At 45.5% G+C, this 14,235-nt stretch overlaps 1 protein-coding gene across 1 annotated transcript in view; it reads left to right on the top strand.

Moving 5' to 3' along the window:
* uba7 (ubiquitin-like modifier activating enzyme 7) overlaps positions 1–14,235 on the top strand; it is a 41,458-nt gene that overhangs the window by 5,821 nt on the left and 21,402 nt on the right. The window contains exons 13-21 of the mRNA XM_080000609.1: positions 234–399; positions 762–958; positions 1,244–1,308; positions 2,720–2,930; positions 7,015–7,089; positions 7,370–7,571; positions 7,647–7,738; positions 9,231–9,323; positions 11,850–12,041. Coding sequence (XP_079856735.1) covers positions 234–399; positions 762–958; positions 1,244–1,308; positions 2,720–2,930; positions 7,015–7,089; positions 7,370–7,571; positions 7,647–7,738; positions 9,231–9,323; positions 11,850–12,041 — 1,293 coding nt within the window. The remainder of the gene's footprint in view (positions 1–233; positions 400–761; positions 959–1,243; positions 1,309–2,719; positions 2,931–7,014; positions 7,090–7,369; positions 7,572–7,646; positions 7,739–9,230; positions 9,324–11,849; positions 12,042–14,235) is intronic.

The following is a 14,235-nucleotide window of genomic DNA, read 5'->3' as shown; positions in this document are numbered from 1 at the left end:
ATGGAAAGAGGAGACCGCATTTGCCGCCTTACATTACGATCTATGCTCCTGATAAAATCGTCAATTGGGGAATTTTGCACGATCGCCCAAGCCTATACCCGGGCACATTCTTGCCCCCAACCTATATTGTGTTTAAAAGCACAACACTACCGTGTTACAGTATGAATAACCACATGTATATATTTATATTTTTCAATGTTAAGGGATAAATATTTAACTTTATCCCTGAACAGAGACAGAAGTCAGAAGTGGCAGCACAGGCCGTGCGAGGGATGAACCCGCATATGAACATCATCGCTCACCAGAACCGCCTGGACGCAGACAGTGAGCAGGTCTATGGCTACCAGTTCTTCATGTGTCTGGATGGAGTCGTCGCAGCCCTGGACAACATCGAGGCCAGTGAGTCCCCCCATACATTCAACACCAGTCATACCAAAAAATAGTCCTTCATTGACACCCAGTCCCGGTCATACTGTACATAGCGCTTCATGTGGCGATCCTGCAATAACTATCAAGTGGTGTACCTGGATAAAAGTTATTATTTTATCTGTCCCAGTGCTGCAGTTGTGTCACTTGTGTCTGTAGTAATGGCAAAAGTACCAGAGGAAAAAAAAAATCATATCTTTATCCACAATGGGATACAACTAGAATCCAAAAGGTTGTCCTCTAAATCCAGAAGATCGGCGGAATAACAACAACAGTAAACAAAGGCGCGGCATACTTGAACTTTTTTATCAAATTAAACATTGCTTTTCTTTAAGGGGTTTATCTGGACAGCCGCTGTGTCCAGCACCAGAAGCCCATGCTGGAAGGAGGGACCCTCGGGAGCAAGGGCCACACGCTTGTGGTGTTGCCTCACCTGACCGATTCCTACGGCCCGATGAAGCCCAACTCTCAACACGCCATCCCACTGTGCACGCTCAAGAACTTCCCGCACCGCATTGAGCACACCCTGCAGGTGAGGAGTCTACTACTGCAAATAGGTGCCCCTACCCTCGCCAGTTTAATGAAATAGAGCCAACACAGAGCGCCTTGAATGTATCCATAATCTCTAACATAATCTCATACAGTACTGGACGTGTAATGTATTCCTCTGATGAAAATGTAAAAAAAAAGGTGATCCTATAATGACATATGTCATTTTGCAGATGGTTTTATTGGTTTGATTAAACATTTTCATTGTTTGTTTGTTTGTTTTTTTGTTTGTTTTTTTTGCACTAATGTTTCACTTTTATCCTTTTAGTGGGCCAGAGACCAATTTGAGGGGCTGTTCAAACAAACACCTGAAAATGTTAATCTCTTTCTGAGGTAATATCTCACCCTTGTTTTTGCAATCATCATATCTGGGGTTAGGTTATCTTTAACAAAAGTCTGCACCGCACATTTTGGGGGACAAAAAAGTTTCTGTCTCATAAAATGTCCACAGTTGCCCTTACTAATTCAGCTTATTGGGGAGTTTCTCAGTCCAAATATTGATTTGTCAGCGATTAAAGTGAAATGTTAAACCACATATGCATGACAGTAATGACAGGCAGATAAAGCGTGTAAAACCTTTTTTATATTAAATCACTGTAAACTAAATTGCATCATATATTAAAGCGCGGCTTCAGTGATGTGTGCTGAAATCGTAGTTTTGGGATAACAATGTTTTGGGAACTAATGATCTCAAATTGGTGTGATCGAACATTAGATGCATGTGTCCGAGTCCTTCCTGTGTCTTTCTCCTTGTTGTCCTTGAGCTCTCTAATCAAACCCTGCCTTGGGAATTGAGCCTGGCGCTCGCCTAAACAAATTGTTTGGCCGGGTGAGATTTGTCAAATCCCCCTAATGGTTCAGGGCCTAGTTGGTCACTTGTGCTTCCAGCGACTACTCTGAAGTCCTTCTCACGCTACACAACAAATTATAATTTGGGGCTAGGGAGTAAGGACCCCACACCGTCCAGCTGATGATCTCAAGGAACTGAATGAGCTTTCTGTCTCTGACTGACTGACTGTTGCTGTCTCATATCACAATTCTCACGGATACATGACAACTTTGCTGTTAATTTTCAGTGAGAAAGCAAAGATTTAAATGCTTTTGCGTTTGATTTACACAGGGCCATAGCTTGACGGAAGAATCCAAATAAGGAGTATATAGGCTCTGAATGGAGATTCTTCCACTTTCACCTGCCCTTGTAACTGAAGAGCCCCGCTTGGATTTCATTGGTTCATTCTATGACCATTGGCAGATCCCAGTTTGAGGCCCCTATGAACTACAAAACTCTACCCGAACAAAATTAAATACACAATAATATTCCGCAGGTCCCGGCTCCTCTGGAATGTACTCTGCAAGTGGGCCAAAAATATTGAACTGGGAGCAGGTGTTTACAAAGAATTAGAATCATTTAATCATCGTGTGCGAGGAGGGGTTTGTCTTTCACCTCCTTTCCTGTAAACACCAGAACTGTAAACATGATCTCTTGTAAAAAAAAAAAGCCTCGCTATAACAGTGAGATAAAATCGTCCCTCTGGATCTGAAACCTCCGAGGGGGAGAGTCCGTACCATGTTGTCAAACAGAACAACCCTGACACGATAACTCATCCTCTAACCTCTTTTTATTGTTTTTCTTTGTTTGTTGTTTATGACCCTCCCGTAGATGAGCATTGCATGTTTTTTTTTTAATTATTGCTCTTTCTCAGTTGAATTGTCATTAAATCTGAAACTGTCGCTCCTCCCGCAGCGACGCAGGGTTTGTAGAGCGGGTGCTGGGCCGTGGAGAGGCCGAGGCCTTGGAAGTGCTGGAGGGGGTTTTCGGCAGCCTGGGGGACAGTGGAGTCGGGGGTCATCGTCCAGGGAGCTGGGAAGACTGCATGCGGTGGGCGCGTTGTCAGTGGGAGACACTTTACAACAACGAAATCCGACAACTGCTGCACTGCTTTCCCCCCGGTCAGGTAATAATCCGATGTGACGACCAGCTCGGTCAGAGCCACATGGGGGTGCAGACATACGTTGGCTTTTCCGGTGTCCCATTTGGTCCCTTTCATTTCTGCAGCATTTTAATATATACATCCCATATTAACGGTGACACTGGAGAAGCCGATGCATTTCCAATTTGCAATTTTATGAGGCTTCATGCAGCGTATTCAGAAGAATCAGCAGCATCTCTCTGGAGTCCAGCGTTCCCTCCTGTTTCATAGATTACAATAGGCCTATTTTGAAATCTCAGTGAGCTTTTGGGGGGTCTGTAACCTGTTGGCGGCATGCACACAAGTAATGTCACATGCTGCTGTCACATATGGGATCTACCAGGTAAGGACCGCGCTACATTTCAAACAAAGATTAAAATGTCAGCGTGCTCATTATAACGTGTATCCATGACATCCGATGACAAAGTAAACCAGAAAAGAAAACTGAACTCTGCCGCGAGGCTGATCATCCATGACGCAGCCAACTATTGATATCTGGAACAATTGCAGACAGGGGAAGTTGGCTGTGCGTAGTGGTGACTAGTTCCCGCTGGGGGCTTGCACACTCTGTGACATGCAAACTCAAAGCACCGTGTCATTTCTTCCACGTCTTGTTCTCACCGTGCCCTTTTTTTGCTTGAAAAGTTCTGCTTCATCATTACCAACTCAGGCAGGCCCTCAGTAACCCCACGACCCAACAACCAGCCCTGTCTGCCCACTAGATGAGGAGTAAGAGTGAGAGAGATACTGAGACTGCTTTCATTCCATGTTTTTTTTTCTTATATGAAGAGTGGTGCAGACCTTAATTTGCTGAGTTTGTTTCTCTGTGTCTACTGGGATGTATATACTTGTTTTCTATCACATTTGCTTTGTAGGAAATGAGTCACTCTGCAGCAATGGAGCAGCAGTTGTGACCTAAAACAAAGTTCCAATTCCCCCCTGCCCACAACATGTCAGTGTGATTATGTTGAGCCTAAAACCCCAAACGGACTGGCGGTTATTTTTTTTCTTCTCCTTTTCGGTTCCTCTTCTTGTGTTCAGCAGTTCCAACGTCCACTGCGAGAGGCACTTTTGACCGCAGTGCTTTTTGGGGAAGCATGATAAGGCTCCAAATATTGATAAATGCCCACAAATCCAGAGTGCTAGGTGCCCATCATGCTGTAAACACAGTGCTGGCCCATATATTTGAGGAAGCTTCCAAACTGAAATGATACCACTGACATGGTTAGATGTGCAATACTAAAACAATAGGTGCCTCAAATGAGACAGAAAATATGTCACAATAGGTTGTCATTGTCATTGTTTATAGTTGGATTGGTGTAGACATTGACCAGTACATTACATAAAAGCTTTTACAAAACACCGAACCATGCGAGTTAAGATGCTTGATATAGTCTTGCTTAATTATTGTGAAACTATTGGTAAAGTTTAGAGACCGGCATCTTCCAAGCTGTTTATTGAATGGGAAATTAATTAAAAGAAAAACACAGGAAATTATATATATGTATATAAATTAGCGGACGTGCGAAAAAAGAAAGTATAAATTCTGATTTATTTCAAATGCTTTATCAGCCACAGGGATCTCAAAACTTCATAAAATAAAATAATAAACTTAAATACAGTGGATAACAAGAGTACATTTAATAATCTAGAACTGGGACCTCTAGTTGATTATACTGTACATCTTAGGTAGATTTTAACTTTATATAATCAATCAAAAGCCCCTTTCCTACATGGAATGAAAGCCGTTAATCCACTGGCAATGTTCAGTATTTGCATTATGTGGGAAAAGTAATCGGTTTCTATATTCCTTAAAAGTCGTTCCGTGAATTTTCCCAATCTTGACCTAGTATCATTTCCGTGAAAATGCCGGTACGGCTGTGAGTAGAAGGGTGTGGGAATGGAAGCAGTAACATTGCTGGAACAAGCACGTAAAGTACGGGTGAAGCTGAATCTGAATACCGGCAAAACACAAATAGTGTGTTTTTACGAATATTAGTTTCGTCCAAATATTTCAAAAGGTATTTGTTTTGGGGAAGAAAAAAAACCATTCGGAAATCTGTGGAGCCTCGGCTGCGAGGACGAGCAACTGAAACACATACATTCTCTACGGAGACAAATCTTGGTTTTATGTTTCTTAAAAATGCCGCGCAGATCCTAGATTTGTCTTTTTGAAGTAAGGGATGGAGAGGGGCACGACATATGTCAGTTCGGAAAGTATGAAGAGCTTCGAGTGCGGCGACATCGGGCACAAGCGCTTCCCTTGCCCGGCGGCTGCACCAGAGCGCAGAGCCGGAGAGGGAACGAGCGGACAGGTGGAGGCAGAACGGCTGGAGAACGTTCCTTCTCCGCAGGCAGAGCGTGTAGGACAGGTTGAACACGATCACACTGATTTAATGACATTGGGTTAGGGTTATTGCGTCCGGGGACGGGGGCTCCGTCCCCGCTCCGTCAGCGGAGGGAACCGAGTCCGTCCGGGTGGGGCGGGGAGGTGGAAACCGAAGCGCTGGTCTCTGAGAGCCAGGAAAAAAAAAAAAAAAGATTCAGAATGTACGTCCGCTGCCGACAGATTGTCCAAACCTTTGCATGTACACTGGACATAACGTACTGACCCTAACCCGTTACGCCCTTATCCGTAACATCATCTAATATGGGAACCGACTCCAGACTGAACTTCTCCGTAAAGGAGGCCGATGTGGGAATGACGACCTACTGCCTTAGTGGATATTTCTTATCCCACAATGTAATGGATTCCACGTGGGAAAGGTGCTGTATGAAGACAGTATTGACCAACACTGGAACCGTTGTTTGTCTTGGTGTCCTGATCCGAGCTTTAAAGCACTGTTCTGCTACGAACAACAACCAGACTCCTCCGGGCCATAAAGACAGCAAGGAAATTCTTCTTCCCTCCTGCTGCTCATGTCCCTTTCCCCTCCCCCCATCCGGGGCCCAACCGCAAGGGGGGCCCGCGGAGGACAGCAATAATCATGTTCAGATAAAAGCAAGATTAAAAAGCAGATTTATGGAGGGCCCATTCCATCTCCGCTCCGCGATCAGAGCGATCTATGCTCCGCTGCGTGTCTCCGTTCCTCGTTTCTCCAAACAAAACAAACAAAAACGGTGTTTTTATTGCAGATGTATTTATTTTCCCCCATTTCCCCAATTGAATGACACAAAAAATGCCCCGTAAGTAATGGTGAGCCTTTTCTCAGTCACTCTCTTACCCCCCCCCCCCAACATGTGAATAAGCCAAACACTATCACTAGACCTTTCCAGGGGCCCAGCCATTTCTGAGGGCCGACCTGCTTGTGTGTGGTGTATATACTTTATTAACATGGCTTAACTGGCAAAAGTCCTCTGCCCCACCCTGAAGCGAACAAAGGGGCTTATCTGTGAAGACCCGAGAACTGTAGATACCCTTTGGCTGCAGTGGAAAGCTCCCCCTGTTGTGAAAAAGGGGTTGAGAGGGACAAACTGTCCTCGAGTGGACACAGCCTGTCTCGGCACGTGGACCTGTTGGAAAGATCAAAGCCCCAGAATGCTTTGTTCCTTTATCAGGTCTACAAATTGCATCGTCAATGGACATCTGATAACAGGGCCTAATGTCCCATACTAGGCTGCTCTGGGCCCCATTATCTGTCCTGTGAAGTGCTTCACTCACTAAAATATATACCTAAAAAAACAAACCTTCAAAATACTACAGTATATAATGTCTATGTCCATGTTAAAACACACCCAGCCTTTTGCAACATGGTACATATTTATACTGTCTATCTATCTATTACAATGTAAGCAGCATTTCTATTATTATTGATGATTAATGTGTGACATGACCAATGTATTTCCTGGTCATGTTTTGTGCTATCACAAAATGGACCCAATTTTTGCTTTAGGAATAACCTGCGAGCTATCTGTTTGTTATACGTTATAGATTAGATGGTAGAGTGGAGTCTCCATTGAACTTAAGGCAGAATGAGCCCATTGTGTGTTAGAGTTGGATGTGCCGGTATGCATTCTCGTTCATTACTGGTCGATGGCTTGTTAGAGGTCTCCATCTGCTTCTCCTTAGCTCACCAGCTGTGGGCTGCCATTCTGGTCTGGAAGCAAGAGATGTCCACACCCACTCACATTTGACCCCAACAACGTGAGTCGAGAGCAACCGACTATTTCATCTTCACAAGATGGCCATTGAAATATAATGAATCAAATTATAGTACCGCTGTAATTCTGCTATAAATTCAGGACGTCAGGAGCAGTATTTAAAATGTAAAGCAATGGTATGGTATGAAACGGTATCCTCCTGATGTTTATTTTGTGATTGTACGTTTTTATTTCAAGTGAAAGTCATTATTAAGCCCCTTTAAAAGATAAAGCTAAGGGATAATTGTAACAATAGTTTTTTATCACACTGTGATGTGTTGCAGAGCACCCACATGGACTACATGGTGGCGGCAGCTAACCTGTATGGGCAGATCTATGGAATCACAGGCACCACAGACCTTGCTGCTATCAGAGAAGTCCTGAATAAGATCCAAGTTCCCTCCTTCACCACCAAGTCCTCCACGAAGATCCCGGTCACAGATAAAGAGATGGAGGCGGAGAAAGAAAAGGGAATCGGTGATGCTGGTGAGTTTCGGTTGTTTCCGCCCGGCTTCGCCTATGGATGTCACTGAATTGACCGTTTCTCCGTCTCTGTACCAGGCCAGGCGCGACTGGAGGAGCTGAAGGAGAAGCTGGCCTCTCCGTCGCTGAGAAACCCGGCAATGCAGATGCACCCTGTGGACTTTGAGAAGGTACGGCAGAAGTGCACGCGCTGCAGGTTTTACACACCACTGACACAGTGGCGACCGGGCCTCGGCGGGGAGCCATGCCAGAATCCATGGGTGCCTCAAGTCGCTTCTCTTCTGTCCCCAGTGACCCAAATCTGCACCGGTCTCCAGCAGATTAATGGAACAAAGCTGGCCTGTAATCTGTTTCTGCTCTGTGACAACATCAGAATTCTAAAAAGATCCATTCACTATTCCGAGTATTGTTTTTTTGTTGTTTTTTTTCTCTTCACGGATTTTGTCTGTTTGGACACTAAGGATCAGGAATATGTTGAGAATGTTCTGAGAAGGTTTGTGCAACGTACTTGCCATCTAAAAGTCAACACAGAACTATCCCCATCATATTCCACCATCGAGTGCTGTTATTGAAGGGGAACTGCACCATTGTCCCGCATTTGGTAGGGTGTTATTTTACTTCCCAGCTGGTGACGCTCTGGGTGGTGCTGTGAATTTGGCGCTGTTCTAAACAACATCCACCGGTTCTATTAAAGTGCTTTTTGGGGCAGACCTGATTGCAGACGTTCGTCCACAATAAAACGCTGTGAACCCAGTTCTAAGGCTCACTTCCTGTCCCTTTGTCACCTTCCCGCTGATCAGTTTTTTGGAGCTTCGGTTCACTGCGTGCGTTGGGTGGAGTAGGGAGAATGATGAGTGAACTGCCCGACAACTGCCCGAACTCTCCCCCTCCTCCTCGTCCTCCCTCCCGCTACCTGGCCAGGTCGTGCCGTGGAGAGATGGAATGTGTGTAGGAGGATTCCGCCGGCATCAGGTTGCCGGGGACGCAGCTACCTCACAAGCCTGCAGGCCGCCACCTCCGCAGCCTTTGTAGAGCCGCCGAGGCAGAGGCATGACCTCACTGGCCACGTCAGTCACAGCCGAGATCTGGTTTGAACCCCATTCTAACCGGGGGTGAACGAGCCTCTACGTGAGGGTGATTAAAATGACACGGCAACAAAGGCTTTGAGGCTCAAAGCGGATGGGAGGAGCATTCCATCATCTATGTCTGTCTGCAACAATGTCCATCTTCAGAGGAAAACCTTATTATGTTTTCATTTATAAATAATCGTGATTGATTATTGGAGGATAAGCACCATATAAATATATAAACAGCCACAGTGAATTGACAAACAGCCCAATTAAATCAACAGAACGGGAACAACAGTTATCATATGTCATTTGGAGAAAGTTAACAATACTTAAATAAAGATGTTTATCGTAATCATACTATTCTTCATCCTGCTTACTTGTAATTACATCATCTCTGTTTCCTTTTAAATACAATGGTGCCAGATGGGGACATTTTACAACCTGAATTTGAGTGTGTGTGTGTGTGTGTGTGTGTGTGTGTCTGTGTGTGTGTGTGTGTGTGTGTGCGTGCGTGCGTGCCTGCGTGTGTGCCTGCGTGTGTGCGTGTGTGCGTATCTGTGTGGGTGTGATTTCTTTTCCCCCCTGGATGCAGGACGATGACAGCAACTTCCACATGGACTTCATCGTCGCTGCTTCCAACCTCCGGGCCGAGAACTACGACATCCCTGCGGCGGATCGGCACCAGGTCCAGACTCATTCAACTGAAAATAACAAAAGTAAAATAAAAGGGAGGAAAAAAGCACTAGAGGAAAATATAAAAAATCCGGCGCTCCAGCCGCAAAACAGCGTGGGCCCCCCTCCTTCCTCGGGGCAGTGTTTTGGGGTTGGGGCTTGGCACACCTGCCCTGGGGACACAGAGGATGGCCTCCTCTGCTTTTGTTCCCAAAGCAGAACTAATCACAGCACTTTACCTGTCGCCCAGGAGGCGACACCTGAGCCCGGCTCTGACGGGAACAGCCATGCACGCAGGCAGAGCTTATGCAGACCAGGGCGGGGGGCGTGGGGGTGTAGTTGGGAGGGCGTCGGGGGGAGCAGGGGGAGGTGAGGGAGACAATGGCCGCTCCTCCTGTGTAATCACACTGAGATTTTGATCGTGTTGGCTCCTGCTGCGGATGACTTCATCCGTACTTTCCACTTAACCCTGTTCCTACACATGGCTCTTTGAAAACAAATGCAAAGACAATTTATAATACTACTAGTACTACTATTTCAGTTCACAGTTCACGGTGCTGTTGACACCGTTCTCTGGTGGGTTATCTCCCAATTAGGGGCCTTTCTGTGTGGAGTTTGCATCTTCTCTGCTCACATGGGGTTTTCCTTCATCTAACATCAGTAAGGACCCCCACCAAAAACATGCACACATGGATATATGGAACCAGGTCCCCGGGTGCGTCATTGAATGCTGCCCACTGCTCCTGGCTGCCCCCCCAGGGAAGGACAAGCCAATGGGTCAAATGCAGAGGCCACATTTCACCGGCCACCATTCAAAGCGTGTGTGTGTGTGTGTGTATGCATGTGTTGTAGTGTGGCCTGTCGTGTGATCAGTAAAGATTCTTCTAATTCTAATTCTAATGCAACTGAGGTGCTTGAAAGAAAGACAATAAAATAATAATCATAATAATAATAATGATATGAATAATATATAGATGCAGGCAGCAATACACAGGGTCCATTATCGATAACAATTACAAATTTTCGAGTTCCCATCGAACGTAGCATGAGTTTGTGCTGTCGCTCATCTTTACATCAGCATTACTACTAAAACGAGTTACAATTTTTCCGAGTTTCCTTTGAATTCAGCATCGGCTGATGTAATGACGCGGTGACTCGAGTTTTACAAGTCCTGGTGACAGGCAGAATTACTAGTACAAACCGATACACTCGTTACGTATCCTAAAAGTTACAACACAGCTTTCTGCTACCTGTAGTCCACAGAGTCCGGCCTCACGGTGTCCCTGTGGAAGGAAATAACTCTATGTGGAAGTTCCCAATAACACGGGACCAGCTAATAATAATAAATAAACAATATGCAGAGTCCAGGGTAGTCGGCCCTTCGTTAAAGTTCAATGGATGGTTCAGTGTCCTTCAGCTCTCTGTTCCGGTGTGTTTTGTGACTGCAGAAGTTCATTTGTTCCGGACTGGTTACAGTGTAATTCTATGATGGGATGGTGTTTGCGGCTGTGGGTGGGTTTCCTACGCCGCAACTAATGGTGGTTATCATTCTGAAAGTAGGGCTGCATGATAATGGTTGAAATGATAATCATGATTATTTTAGCTAATATGGTGAGCAATATTATTTATCAGAATTATTAATCCATTTTGAGGATTAGAATTATTTTATGGCACTTTGTAAATCAACAGAAAACTGCCTTGACAATAATAATTTTATAAACCTATAAATAAATAAACTTAGGTAAGTGGTTTAGCCGACTTCAATTGTAGAGGACATATAATGAAATAAACTGTGTGTTGTGGGCTACACAATTTTTTTGTAATTGTAACAAATCTTTGAGGCAACCCAAGAGGGAACCCAAAAAGACAAAAAGAATGGAAAATATTCAAAAACACACGCACAATAAATTCATGTTCCTTGTATTTCATTCATTGCTTATGGTTATTGTTATGAGTAATTAAGGAATGTAATGTATTTCAATTCTGATAGTTATGTTATTGGTTTTTATTTTACTCTGGCCAGTTGTCCACAGAAGCGTAAATATTTATGACGTTTAATGCGCTGCGCTTTGTTTAATCCATTTGTCTTCTGGTAATACTTTTACTTTTACTACCTGTCACTTTGTAAGTGCGTATCGTGAATCTTAGTGTATCTTATATTACTTTAGTTAGTCCAATCACGACTATATCTGTCTCATGATTTGTGTACTCCGTCAACTTGCGCATGTGCGCTGTGCTGGGCGCCATCTTGGTGAGGTGGCGATTGAATGATGAAACTCGAACGACGCCATGGTGAAATTTCCCCAAATACAAATCTTATTGAAATTGTCTGGGGGTTTGTCGGATCCATGGCATCTATGAAGTTGTGACGTCAGTGCCACCTGCACGTGCCGCCATCATGGTGAGGACGGGGTTGCTGACCAATCGCTAGACTTCCTCAGGTGGACTTAGGGACAAATGCACTAGCGCTTTCATCATGACACACGTGATAGAAGATAGACTCCTTTTTTAAAGAAGACCTTCTCTCTCTCTCCTGCAGAGTAAGGGCATCGCTGGCAGGATCATCCCGGCCATCGCCACCACCACAGCAGCGGTGGCTGGCCTGATGTGTCTGGAGCTCTACAAGGTGATCCAGGGTCACAGGGAGATCAGCAGTTTCCGCTGTGCCTACATTAATCTGGCTGTGGATCTCTTCGTGCTGTCCCATCCTCGCCAGCCCCAGTCCTTCACTGTGAGTAGAAAGCTCTTTCCACGGCCATCATTTTTTAATTACATCCTAATACGGGGGATTTTCTGTTAAAAATCCGCGCGGTGGTCAATAGTGGGGCATATATAGTAAGGGCCTTTTGTCCAGTTCAAAGACTCCTAAGTCTAAAAGAATATCCACAACACAAGCATGCAGCTAAATGAGGTATAAATCGCTTCAGCCCCTCTCTGGAAACTTGTGAATCATGAATGAGTGTCCTCAAAGTCAGCTAAATGCTCAGTCTGTTGCCTGTAAGCTGTGTTTTAAGTCAGCTCAGTGTAATCCACAGGGTTTTACTGCCCAGGGAAAGTAGCAGGTAACCAAAACAGACCACGTGCGCTGCTCTGTTTGAACAAATAAAAATTAGTCAATGCTTAAAGGCACATTTGAGAAGGGAGAAAAAGGGGCTTGTTCTCTCAACACAGGAACCCTTTAGGTTCTCGTATTGGCTTTAGAGGCGTTGTTGTCCAAAACTAATATGTTGCCCTATCCCAGCTTACACAGTAATGTGAAATGGAGTGACAGCCAGATTTGAAAGCCAAAACATGAGGTCATGTTTTGGGTAAAAGCCTGAGAGTGTGCTCGCTGGAGTTATGACGCTCACTTGGCCCCGAACAGTTCACCCCCAGACGGGGTCAGACTGCAGAACTGGCCCCGCTCTCTCACCAAAAGCCCCCGAACCCCCAAACAGACCAGGGTCATGGGGCAGCTCTGTCCCCAGGGAGGTAACTGAGAAGGCAGCGGTGGCTTCGAGACAGTGAAGGTCTGGTTCCAGATATAGTTACAGGCAGGAACGCTGCGGCTTCATAAGAGGGGAGCTCGCTGACAGAGGCAGCTGCGCCTTTTTTGCTCAGCGCCGGACCCCCCGGTGTTCCCACCAAAGGGAAAATAAATAAATAAATAAAAAAAGATCCTCATGCATCGGCTGCAATGGTGGAAATAAATAAAGAAATGCATTTGTGTATTTTTTCTTATCTCACTTTCGCCTCAGTTCATTCCCTCTTTTTCTCTGGCGTGTACAGTGTTCCCTGGCTCTAACACTGTGCAGCGTTGTCCTCGCGCTGTGGAAAGGGTGATTCACTGCGACTGCAGGCGGTCGGGCTGACGGAGCGCTCGCCTTCACCGCAGCTTGAACTTATATAATGCAGCGAGGAATCTTGCTCAGAGGGAATCGGAGACCCTCCATTTTTCCAGACGTGCTCCTTTCTGTTGGGCTTCTTTTTTTTTTTTTTTTTGCGGGCTCAGCATTTAGCTGGCTCTCCCAGCTTTGTGTACCAGAGGGAGGCACAGACAGGAGGCGACCAGATGGAAAACACTTGGCTGAGGCTCTGGATAGCGAGTGAGACATCTTGGGGAGTTGGATACGGGTAGATACCGAGGCCTGAGCCACGGACACTTAGACAGAGTTAGTTAGGATCCCAACAAAAATGATGTTGCGGTGCCATGCATTATCCATCTGGGAGGGGCGATCCTCTCACGCTTCTGCCAAGAAAAATATTTTTCAACTGTCTCCGCGATGAGCTTACATTTATCCGCGGCAATCTTTGAGAATCAGTCTTCGGACACAAGCGGGAAAACGCTGAGAGCGAGTTTCTCGTGCCCCGTTCCCCTCCCCCAACGAGCCTCAGATGGTCACGTTTTGGCCTCGGCACCAGAACGCAAGAAGACAGACGGAGGGAACAAATGGCATGTCGTAATGACAGCTTTCCTCTGTTTTTAAGGTTAGATTGATTTGATGAAACAACTAGAGAACAGGACTAGTGTCTTGGCTGCGGGAAGAAGGCTGCTCCTATCGGCGTGTTTCCAAAATCCATGTGTTTCCCCCAGGGCTCTGCAAAGAATGGACAAACATTTGACCCAGGCTAAAAGACATGGTTTTCACCACATGCACATGCAATTTTTCCCAGGTGTCACTTCAACTTGCTGTGACTTTGACTCTCTCGTGGTTTCAGTGGATTAGTGTAGGGAAACAGTTGCGCGACAACACTTCCAGCCTCAGAAACCCTTTTGGAAATTTCCACAACAGAAACACAACAAGCCGACCGACGTTATCAAAGAGTTGGGGTGACGGCGAACGGGAAAGTGTGTAAGGCCGTAGTGATCGTTATCAGGGTGCCGTTAATAAAGCATTATCTTTGCTGGCTAGACTAAATATCCACCAGGATTAGAGGTAGATTTG

Source organism: Zeus faber (assembly GCF_960531495.2).
Source record: "Zeus faber genome assembly, chromosome: 5".
NCBI classification, from domain to species: domain Eukaryota; kingdom Metazoa; phylum Chordata; class Actinopteri; order Zeiformes; family Zeidae; genus Zeus; species Zeus faber.
The sequence above is the reverse complement of the archived record's forward strand: the minus strand, read 5'-3'. Positions and strand labels throughout refer to the sequence as shown.